The sequence below is a fragment of the Lepidothrix coronata genome, unplaced genomic scaffold (genome assembly GCF_001604755.1).
Source record: "Lepidothrix coronata isolate B3197 unplaced genomic scaffold, Lepidothrix_coronata-1.0 Scaffold261, whole genome shotgun sequence".
In the NCBI taxonomy this organism is placed as follows: domain Eukaryota; kingdom Metazoa; phylum Chordata; class Aves; order Passeriformes; family Pipridae; genus Lepidothrix; species Lepidothrix coronata.
The window spans coordinates 259,837-270,982 of record NW_016690441.1 but is presented as its reverse complement, the minus strand read 5'-3'; the positions used below and the strand labels follow the sequence as shown (position 1 = coordinate 270,982).

Sequence of the window (11,146 nt, the reverse complement as noted above, 5' to 3'; positions counted from 1 at the left end):
GGGCTGCAGCAGCTGCCTGTGTGGATTGAGGGATTGCCAATAACAGGGAAGACTTGCTGTGTCTTAACTCACATTGTGTGCTAACTGCTGGCTCTGGGTGCCTGTCAAATGTCTCTCCATCTGGCATCATTACTGTTGTTATTATATCATTATAATTATTATTCACAAATGTGGGGGGAAAGGTAGAAGGTAGCTTTTTCCAAACTCATAAATGCCAATGTCAGGATCAAGTCAGGTTTTGGGAAACCAGGTGGAAGTTGTCCCCTCTCTTCCACTACCCTGCCCTGTGATAGCCCTGAGGAGTGTTTCTTCAATGAAAGTGGGATTAGCTGCCTATTTCCAAATTTTTCCAAATTCCCAGCTCTTGGTTCCATTTCCAGCCATGCCAGCAATGGCCATCAGTGTAATTACCGTGGCTTTCCTCTTCCCCCTAGCCCTCTGAGGCTCTTGTATTGGTCATAACTCCCTGGATTGATGGAATTGGCAAGGATGGTATTAAGAAAATTGAATTACCTTTTTTTTTTTTTTTATGATGATGACCTGGTTAACAGTTTGATGTATCTGAGTCACTTTTGGCTGATTTGAGTAATTGAGCTCCTTTTGTGGAATGAAAAGTATTAAATCACTGTGTTCCCTTTTGGGAGGATATTTTCTCAGTTAAGCAAGCCTTGCTGGTTTCTGCTCCGTATGCTTGGAAATGAAGATTAAATAATAAATTGGTCATCTCCATGACAACAGAAACACGGCTTTCCTGACAGAGACATTGTTTCAGAAGGCTTGCCAGGTGGATCACAGATAACAAACTTGCTTAAATTATATTTTTGGCTCCGAGAGATAAAATATTATTCCTGGGGCCTTTCCAAAATACGATCAGCCAGCATAGGCTATTCCACCACTGGGGCTGTGAGCCTGGGGGAGTCCAAGGCCTTTTTGCTGTACAGCCAGATCATGTGGTTCAGTTGGGTCTGGAGTATTTAAATTTCCATTTGTACATTTGCGACAGCTGAAAAGGTGAGCTGAGGCTAAGCGAGAGGTTCAGGGCAATTACTGTGGTGTTTAGAAAAAATAAAATAAGAAATGGCAACAGCAAGAGGGAACATCTTGGCCAAGATGTTTCAGCTGGTCATCCGTGGGTGAGGAGGGCAGGTGAGAGGCAATGACATATTTTGATGGTAGAAATGTAGGCTCAGCAATTTCCTGTGTATTCAGTATTACCTGGGACAGCACAGGTGAGAGGAAAGTCATCTCAGTCCACAGGGGTGATTAAATGTCAATTATGTGAGTGAGGATTCCTCTTGCAAAGGGTTGCTTGCTACGAAGTAGACTGTCCAGCAGTAAAATATTTTCTTTCCTGCCAAAATGCCACAAAAGCCTTTTAAAACCACATAGTTTCAGCTTTTCTATCTCATGCCTCATCCGTGCCTGGCCAGCACTGCTGCTGTTTCTCACTCTCCCTGTTTTTCTCCCTTAGGTCTCATACTGGGTGCTTTGAAACAAAGAGAATAAAAGGAAAGCTCAGAAAAAAGACCAAAATGAGGAAACACCGACATTTGCCCTTTGTGGCAGTGTTTTGTCTCCTACTCCCAGGATTTTGCTCGGTTCGTGCCCAGCAGCAGGCAGGTAAGACCAGACTGCTTCCCCTGACTTTGGCCCTGTACAAACGAGCCACTAGCTCACCCTGTTTGTTTCTTAACATGCATGTCGATGGTATGTTGTGGATTGATGACCTTCTGCTCCGCAGCTCCCACCTCGCTGAGGGTCCCTGAGGACCCAGACCTTGCCAGTGCGCACGGTGCCCTCCCGAGCATGTCGCTGGCCCGTGCCGTGCCTTTGAGGATGCTCTGCGGGGGACTGGGCTGTGGGGTGTGCACCCAGGGTGGCCCCGAGAGGGTTTTCATGTGGGCAGAGCTGTTCTGCCCTCCTTGCATGTGTAGGAGGGCTTTTAGCAGTGAGAAGACCACTGCTACTGACCTGCAGGGAGGCTGCTTTAAGAGGAGGTGCTGGTGCCTTTGGGACCAGAGCTGGTGTCACTGCGGGGGGTGTTAACAGCAGGAAAAATATGGAAAACCCATGCCAGCACCCAGGCTGCTTAAACCAAGGAGCCCTTCCTTCCCTGAGAACCACCACAGAACCAGCAAAGCCCTGAGTCAGCAAAAAACGTGCAGGAGACCATGGGCAGCTAGAAACGGAATGAGCCTAAAATTCACATCTGGAGCTGCCAGCGTCTTTGTCTGGCTCAGGGCTGGTGTCCAAACCTGTGAGGGGAGGGGAGAAGCACCTCAGCTCCCCCTCCCTGGGAAGGGTAGGTTGCATGCTGTCCCCTCCTGTCCCCCCCTGACTGCAGTGTCAGGTGCTGACGGCTGCCTGGTTGTTCTCCAGCGCTTCTCGTTTTGCTGCGGGTGATGAGGGGAAGCTCAACTTCACTGTCACCGTGTGGAAGGGGCTGTTGGTTGTTTGTTGGTTGTTTGGGTGAGGAGGAGGAGGTGGAGGAGATGTGCTTGTGCTGATCGTAGAAAATCCTAAACCCCCATCTGTTTTTTTAAAGCTGTCAAAACCGTTGCCGTGGCTGATATAATATTTCTAGTGGATTCCTCCTGGAGCGTTGGGAAGGAACATTTCCAACTTGTTCGAGAGTTTCTGTATGATGTTGTAAAAGCTTTAGATGTGGGAGGAAATGATTTCCGCTTTGCCCTGGTCCAGTTCAGCGGAAACCCCCACACAGAGTTCCAGTTAAATACCTACCCCTCTACCCGAGACGTCCTGTCCCATATTGCCAACATGTCGTACGCGGGGGGAGGCACCAAGCCTGGAAAAGGATTAGAGTACCTAATCGAGAACCATCTCACTAAAGCTGCTGGAAGCAGAGCCAGTGAAGGCGTCCCCCAGGTTATTATAGTGTTAACGGACGGACGGCCCCGGGATGATGTGGCTCTGCCATCATCTGTCCTTAAATCGGCCCGTGTAAACATGTTTGCGGTCGGCGTGCAGGATGCAGTGGAAGGGCAGCTAAAGGAAATAGAGAGCGAACCTTTCGATACGCACCGTTTCAACCTAGAGAATTTTACTGCTCTCCACGGCATAGTTGGGGACTTAGTGGCAAGTGTCCGCTCATCCATGACTCCAGAAAAGGCTGGGGCCAAAGGACTGGTTAAAGACATCACAGGTAATGGCTGGCTGGTGGTATCTGCTGGCATTGTGCTGTTTGAAGCCTTTGTAGGGGCAAGACTGAGATGGACGTTCAGAGGTTTAAAAATAAAGGTTTGAATCATGTGGCCCAGTGTTTGTAGCTACCGAGCGTGCCATTGTTTGCAGACCAAGCTGGCATCCTTGCCAGAGCTGCTGGGAGTTAGCACAGGAGTCCTTGGATGAGCAGCAGCATGTTGTGCCTGTCCTTTGGCACACATGGTATGGAAATGCAAATGCAGGGAGCTCTGCAGTTATTAAATTGCCCCATGCTATTCACACCAAAGGCAGGGAAAGAGGGGATGAACACACCAGACCTGATGGTGACCCTGACTGAAAACCCTCTGGAGACCAGTAAGGTCCCTGCTGATTGCAGGGATACCATGCAGGATGTCACCTTGCAGCTAGTGGGGGGGAGACAGGCAGTGTGCCACTCCAGGAAGTCACATTCTTGGCTGAAGACAGCAAAAGAAGTTGGGTGGAGAACTTCTCTGCTGAAAGCCCCAAGCCTGAGCTGGCCCTTAGCCCCTCTTCTCATGCACTTGGAGAAGGTGTGTGGTTGGAGAGTCACGGGAATGCCTTCTCTACAAGGCACTGGCTTCCACCTGCTGCAGTGCTGGACCCTTCCCATAACTGAAACCTCCCTCCAGGCCACCTTGGCTCCAACAGATCTGCACTGACCACAAGACAGGGGCCCAATTTTCATGGAAAAAAAATGAGACAGTCTCCCTCTGTCCCTCCTGTTTATGAAATTCCAGCATGGGAAGGGCCTTCTGAGCAGCTTTGTTGTGTTTCAAAACAGAAGTCCTGGAGATCAAACCTTTCTTTTTATTCCTGAGACTCCATCTGAAGGTCAATAGCTTGTGGGGTGACGTAAGGCAACGGGAGCGTGATGAGGCAGCGTAACATTAATCTCCCTGTGTTGTCTTTCCTATTAACCCTCACGCCAGCCCCACTGGGTGCTCTCCATCTCTGCATGACACCGAGCAACACCAAAAGGCTGTGCTCATGTGTGTTTTTATTGTGCAAAGCGCTTGACAGGGCAACTATCCAGGCCACGTGAAAGCCACAGGGGAGTAGCTGCCCCAGAAAGATGACAAAAGGCTCACCAATGCTAAGAAAATGATACCAATATACGTGGAAAATGGATGTTACACCCAACCTGATGGCAGCACTGCAGCGGCTGTTGAGCATCTTTGCCATGAAGGACCCCAGTGATTCCTTTCTGAAATCAATAAGGAATTGGTCTGTGGCAGCTGGCTGTCCTCCTCTGGGCCATGCCAGCAGGTAACCCCACAGTGTGGAGTCACAGACATTTCTTTAAAAGCATTAGAGCCAAAATCCTACTTCGAATATATCATGAATTTCCAAGTTTGTTTCTACTCAAAGATATTTTTTGCAAGTATTTCCTTCCCATCCTATAACGCAAACTTAAAAAATCCTACTATTGTAGTTTTATCCCTATGTGACTTCCATGGGCGATACACAGAGTATCACTAAACATGGGAAAAGTTGTTACAGGTCCTAAACCTTGGATGACAGTAGATTGAAAAGCATGGTACAAATAACTGTTTGCATAAGAGTTCAAGAAGTCATTTATTGAGCTGATAACTCCACGTGGCAATAACATGCATAAAAGTGCCATGGATGTTAAGTTAGAAATGAACCCTAAGAGGAAGTGGAAATGTAATAAAATCCCAGTCCCAAAGTGGTTCCTGTAGAGAGAACCAAAAGTGTTGGTCTGTGGCAGTCCCCAGAGCTGACTCATGTAAGTACAACAGTCAGCCCCAAGTTTACCCTGATGGATTTGTTAAAGCTGAGCTGTCTGTCTCATCTGACCTTCCTTGCTTAGTTGTGTAACCAGCATGCTTTTATTTGTTCTCCACACCGGCTTGTTCCATAAATGTGCACTGAAATACAAGGTTTTTTTACAGTGATGACAAATTATCCAACACATCTGTTTCATATCTATTTTCTTTCTGGTGGGAGCTGGTGTGATGGCTCCCATTAGTGGCTGAAATCTTGCTCCTCAAAAGAGATAAGCAGCCTGGGCACAACCACTTTGAGATTTCCCTTTCATTTGTATGATGAAGTAGGACGTGTACATCCCAACTGATAATGGCACAGTAAAGACAGACCTAAGCACCCCTAAATTTTGTCTCCAGGGAGAAATAAATCCTGGAGCTCTTTGCTGAACCCTGTTGAAGTTCTCCAAGCCAACACTGGCTACTGAGTTGGCCCAGGGGAGTGATGGTGCCCTGGAGACCTTGTTGCTGGAATTGCAGCATTATTTGAATCTCTGGAGGGCATTGCAGTGTATGAAAACATTTACAGAAGAATGATCAAACAGGCAATAAATAAACAAACAAATAAATTATTGGCACTGCTGGTTAATAGCAAAGACCTGAGGTTTATTCCTGGCCCTGCCAAACTGCATGTCAGTTTTTCTACTGGTTTCACCTTTGGCTTTCAAAAGTTGAGAGCTGATTGATATTTCTAAATGCTGCTTGTCATTCATTTGCAAATAGTCTGAAATTTGAGTTCTTCACAAGATTGGAGATCCAATAGCGTGGAAATATCCAACCATGCTTTAGGGGTGTTCTTCACCCCTTCTTTTTTCCATGCATACAGCCCTTGGTGATGTTGATGGTAAAATTAGTTGAGCAAAAGGAGGAAGGGCAGACACCAGGGCATTTTGGGTCTGCTTTGGTAAGTCTCACAACAGAAATGCTCCCCCTCAGCACCATGTTCATGCCATATACAAGCTCTGTTTGGTGTGTGTATATTCTCAGCAAATGCTTGTGATCGTCTGGGTATGGTCACAACAAATAGAGTTGGATAATTGTGTCATGACTGATTTCATCACCCTTTTTTAACCTGATTCTGCATTCTTTGATTGAATATCCAGAGTCCATAGGAAAAATACAGACCAGACTCCTCTAGCAATAATCAATCCATCCTTGTGCATAATATTTAAAGTGAGACAATTTTTGCATGGCCCGGGTTGAGAATTGTGTGGGTCCACCTTGCTGGACAAATAACACCGGTTGGATGCTGGCAGCTGGTCAAAGAGTTACAGTGCAAGAAAAGCAACCAAAACCTTTTCAATTGTTTCTAACAAATGCATTTCAAATAATACTCCTTCATGGTGGGAAAAGCCAGTATATTCAACCACTGTGTTTAACCAGAAAAGAGCAGAATTGTGACAGAGAGGCTGAAATGTTCCGTGCATCCAGTAAATCCTGGCTGTTTAGCTTCCAAAAAATAAGAGACTGCGATGATAAAACTCCCGGTGAATATTACTGTCCTCACCTGCCATCTTTGGTGTGAATTGCCACCAAAATCCACCTTTTTCTTGTGACTCTGTCTAAACATTTGGACAGTACTGGTGGAATGGATCTTGGTTTCCCAAATTTTTATTTTGCCAAGTTTTCTCCTTGTGTGCCAGCACTGCTGACCCCTGCGTAAATACAGCCACTGGCTCAGGTTGTGTCCACTGAAACCCTCTCTTGATGGGTCGTGGATGCTACTGGGAAGGGGCTGGGAGCCCGTATTCAATCAGAATGCAGAACTAAGAGGCAAACGTCACCTCCTCAGTGATCACGTGTTTTGTTTTCTCATTTTTGTGTTTCTTACTGGTTTTCCAAGAAACATGTCAGAACACTGTACAACCGCATGTAATCACCCATTTTAATGCTTTCACCTTTTGCATTTCTTTTTTTTAAAGCTCAAGAATCTGCTGACCTTATTTTCCTTATTGATGGATCAAACAACATCGGAAGTGTCAATTTTCAAGCCATACGTGATTTCCTTGTAAATTTGATTGAAAGCCTCAGAGTTGGAGTTCAGCAGATACACATTGGGGTGGTGCAGTATAGTGATCAACCCAGAACCGAGTTCGCTTTGAACAGCTACTCCACAAAAGCGGATGTTCTGGATGCCGTGAAGGCACTCGGCTTCCGCGGTGGCGAGGAAGCGAACACCGGTGCAGCACTGGAGTTTGTGGTGGAGAACCTCTTCACCCAGGCGGGAGGCAGCAGGATAGAGGAAGCGGTGCCTCAGATTTTAGTGCTGATAAGTGGTGGAGAGTCTAGTGATGATATCCGAGAGGGCTTGTTAGCGGTGAAGCAAGCTGGTGTGTTTTCGTTTAGCATTGGGGTCCTGAATGCTGACAGTGCAGAGCTGCAGCAGATTGCTACTGATGGAAGCTTCGCATATACTGCCCTGGATATCCGTAACCTTGATGCTCTTCGAGAATTATTACTGCCCAACATTGTTGGAGTGGCCCAAAGACTCATTTTGTTAGCGGCCCCAACCATTGTGACTGAAGGTATGTATGTCTTTCTAGACCATTGCATTTCCATGAATCGATGAATGAATGAGCTTTTGCACACTTTGCAAACATATTTAGCTCTTTAATTATCTAAAGGATTTTTTTTTTTTCAATTCATCTCTCTGGTCTGGTTATGGACAAACCATGGGAAAGACAAATAGTCCTGTGGCTAATGTGCAGAAACTCGTTGGACCAGTGGGTCATCTTTCAAAAACCATGAGGTTTTGTTGCAATAAATCACATGAAATGGTGTTTTAAAGGACAGAAGCAGAGTATAAAAAAAGAGTATAAAAAGGCTCATATAATCCTTACTGGGGTATCTAAACACCACAGGAATAAACACTGCAGCACTGTCAGCTGTGAAACATTTATGTCATGTGAGCTTACATTATATGTCAGTTGAAAGTGTCACGAGAATAAAATGTGGCTGGGGAAGCTAACAGGGATGTTAATGGATCCCTGTTTACCAGCGTTGAAGTTATCAGCTTGCTAAAACAGTAAAATTCCATACCTCATGGGAGCTGTGGGCTGTCCTTGGGAAAAGGGTGAAATTCCTGCGTTGTTAACTTTGTTAAAAGGCAAGCAGCCCTTAGTGCTTCTGAAGTGAAATCTCTACCTGGCTAACATACATTTCCCTTTGATCCATTAGCTGAGAAAGTTTACAGGTTTCCACAAGGCCACGGGACATCAAAATGCAGGTGTCAATGTTCCACTTAGGTCACTTTGTCAGCCTTAAACCCCATTGACATTATTTCTGGACTAGCATTAAGTTGGGTGCAGTAGAATAAAGAATACCTGGATTTACTGAGCAAGTAGGTGATTACGAGTTTCTCACCTTCTGGGCTTAGGACTAGTTTAAATTCACTGATGGAGAGGTTTTATGAAAGACACAATATGTCATATTTCAGAGGCCCCTGGAAAGGGCCAGGCTGGAGTTTCTGCACTTCATTAACAGGATGCTTAATGCAAACAACACTTTTGGGATCCCGTTGCCAGTCTGGAGTTCTGTACACACTGTTCCTCATGATGTATGTTGACATATAAAACTGCATTCCAGATGTCTTCACTGATCTATGTCTAAACATGATTGCTGTCCCATGGCTCAAATCAAAGGGAGGAATTTGCCTAAAAGATCATTTTATGACCTTGGCTTGATTATTCCAGGAAAGAACATAAAGAGCTTTTTCTTGTAGCATCCTACAAGCACCATATTTAGCTAAGTAAGATGAAGTCAGCATGTCTAGCTAAAATGTGCACGCCAGGACCCCTGCAAACCTCTCTTTCCTCCCCTCTGATTTTTAACAGTTTGAATGGCGAGATTAAAAATGTAGGTACATTTGGTTTCATCTGCACTTGCCTATTTCTCCCTGAGAATGCCAGCTCATTCGTGGGAGGTGCTACAGCAGCACTGGCTCGTGCAATTACATAGAGATGGATATGCTAAATGGAGGAGTTGCTATTTTCAAAGGAGCTTTAGGGAATCTCCTATCTCTAGCAACCATGGTTGGTTTGCATCAGCATCTTGGAAGCCTGGAGTGTAAAACACTGGTTTGGGAGACGCCACAGCCTGAAGTGGGTGCCAAACCCATTGGGGTGCCACATGTTCCTGTGAAATACTAAAGTCACCTCGCTTCACTTTAGCTCTCTGGCTGTACACTCATCCTCCTGGGATGAATGGGTATCTCAAAGTGACTTTCTGCCTCTCTTCTCCTCCGTCCTTCAACTACTGGGGGAGCCTGGATGATTAAATTAGATGAGGTGCTTCACTAAAGGTAGCTGAGATGGCAATGAGGAGGGAACTATGCAGGGCTGGCTTTGCTGCTGACACCCTCTTACATTCCCAACTTTTGGAGTCACAGATGCAATGCTTTGATCCCAAATCCTTTGAAATTCTTGGGAGACTTGCCATCAGCTTTACAGAGCTTTGGATTAAACACTAGGAGATGTGTACAGCCTTGCTTAAAGGCTTTTGCTCTAATTGTATCCATTGACATTAACATCATATGTTGTTTCTTCCTCTGGGTTTTGGTTTTGGTTCTTGCATTCCTCTAAGGAATCACAGTGCAGGATTTGAGACCTGCAAGAGGAATGAGTAGTGGAGGGAGCTCCTCCTTCCTGGCCTCCCGGATCTTTCTAAAGCCCCTTTGATGTTTTCCCCAAACCTCTATATAAAGTCAAAAGCTTCCAGGGTCTCCATTTTTGGGTTTCTAGCTGCTGACAAGCTAAGGACATGCTTTGGACTCTCTTCTGGGTGACGCAAAGCAGAGATTTCGACCCTTGTTATCAATTTGAAAAGTTTCCTGTTTTCAGCCTTCTCCTCCTTGGAGTAACTGATGAGGAAAAAAACCTGGCTGGAGGGATGAATGTCGGAAGTCACGGCTCTGGGAAAGGGATCACAGAAACAAATGCTCATTCCTTTGTGAGTAGCTCTGTTCTGACAACCTGGGCAACCAAATGCAGCTCACTGACAACACACATGAGACTGTGGCTCAGGAAGGGCACCACCACAATCACTTCAGGCTTCTTCTTATCATTTTGTGTCTGACAGCGCCATGGTGGGCAATTTTAAACTTCATTTTTTGATAATTGGTCCTTAATGAAACTCTTTCCAGCACAACTCTGGGAGAGGCTTTTGCAAAGGCTCAGGCTTGCTGGTGGAGGCAGGTCTCTTGGGGTCTGAGGGCAGAGGGGCAGCCGAATCACAGGGGTCATGCCAGCTCTAAATCACTCCTTGGGGTAGCCCAGCCTCAGGCACTCACCCCTACTGAGAAACCTGACAGCCACCAGCCTTTGGGAGCACTGCTGTCCGTGGCCAGCTGGTGTGTGGCCAAGGAGGACTGCAGCCAAAGCTTTGTTCTCTGCTGAAATCCAAAGTAAACAGCCTCCAGGCAGTGGAGCCCTGACAGGCTGAGGGGCTGCCCTTCTACATCCAGGCAGGGCAAGGCAGTGTTTGCTACTGCTTGCCCTGAGGACTGTGAGGTCCCAAACATGCCAGGTCTCCTCTTCCCCCAGGCTCTGTACTGGTCATAGCAGTGAGCCTGGGAGGTGATGGACCTGCCTCCTTGAATATTGACTCCGTCTCAGGAGCTCTTAGGTGGGTAGGTGATTTAAGGACCCCCCAAGTCCATAACACAATGAGTCATAGTGCTCAGCATAACTTGGAAGCAGCACAGGGTTTCCTCTTTAACGTCAATGGCATGAAATCAGGGACATGATGATGTGAATGGGGTCATCTAAAAGATGGTATTAAGATTAGGCCCCGTGATGATCATGTAGAATGCTGTTATCATAATGATATTGGTCTTGCTAATATTTACCTTTTTTAAAATATATTTGCTGTGTTAAATATGATGATGCTTTGGTTCTAATGCTGCACAACAGGGGTTTTTTCCTCCCTAATTATCCTCCTTCAAACTTAGCCAGGGCACTGGAATGCTCTTCCATGACTGGGCTAGCTGTGCCAAGAAAAATCCTAACTTGTTTTTGTTAGATAAGGAATAAAATGTAGGATTTGAAGACCCGAAATCAGGTATGTTAAATGGAAACCGTTCTTTACTTGTGTCATTGGTCTTTGGAACTAATCCTTTTGAGATGCTGAAGCATGATTCAGATGGTTTCACTGCAGATGGA

At 45.9% G+C, this 11,146-nt stretch overlaps 1 protein-coding gene across 8 annotated transcripts in view; it reads left to right on the top strand.

Moving 5' to 3' along the window:
• Positions 1-1,502: 1,502 nt before the first annotated feature.
• The window catches only part of COL6A3 (collagen type VI alpha 3 chain), a 52,353-nt gene continuing 42,709 nt past the window's right edge, over positions 1,503-11,146 (top strand). For 6 of the 8 annotated variants that reach the window (XM_017835649.1, XM_017835647.1, XM_017835646.1 and 3 more), the window contains exons 1-2: positions 1,503-1,620; positions 6,911-7,513. In XM_017835649.1, the coding sequence (XP_017691138.1) occupies positions 1,533-1,620; positions 6,911-7,513 (691 nt within the window). In that variant the 5' untranslated portion in view covers positions 1,503-1,532. Of the gene's footprint in view, positions 1,621-2,545; positions 3,164-6,910; positions 7,514-11,146 lie in introns of all 8 variants that reach the window. The other 2 variants (XM_017835650.1, XM_017835648.1) reach the window with 2 other exon arrangements.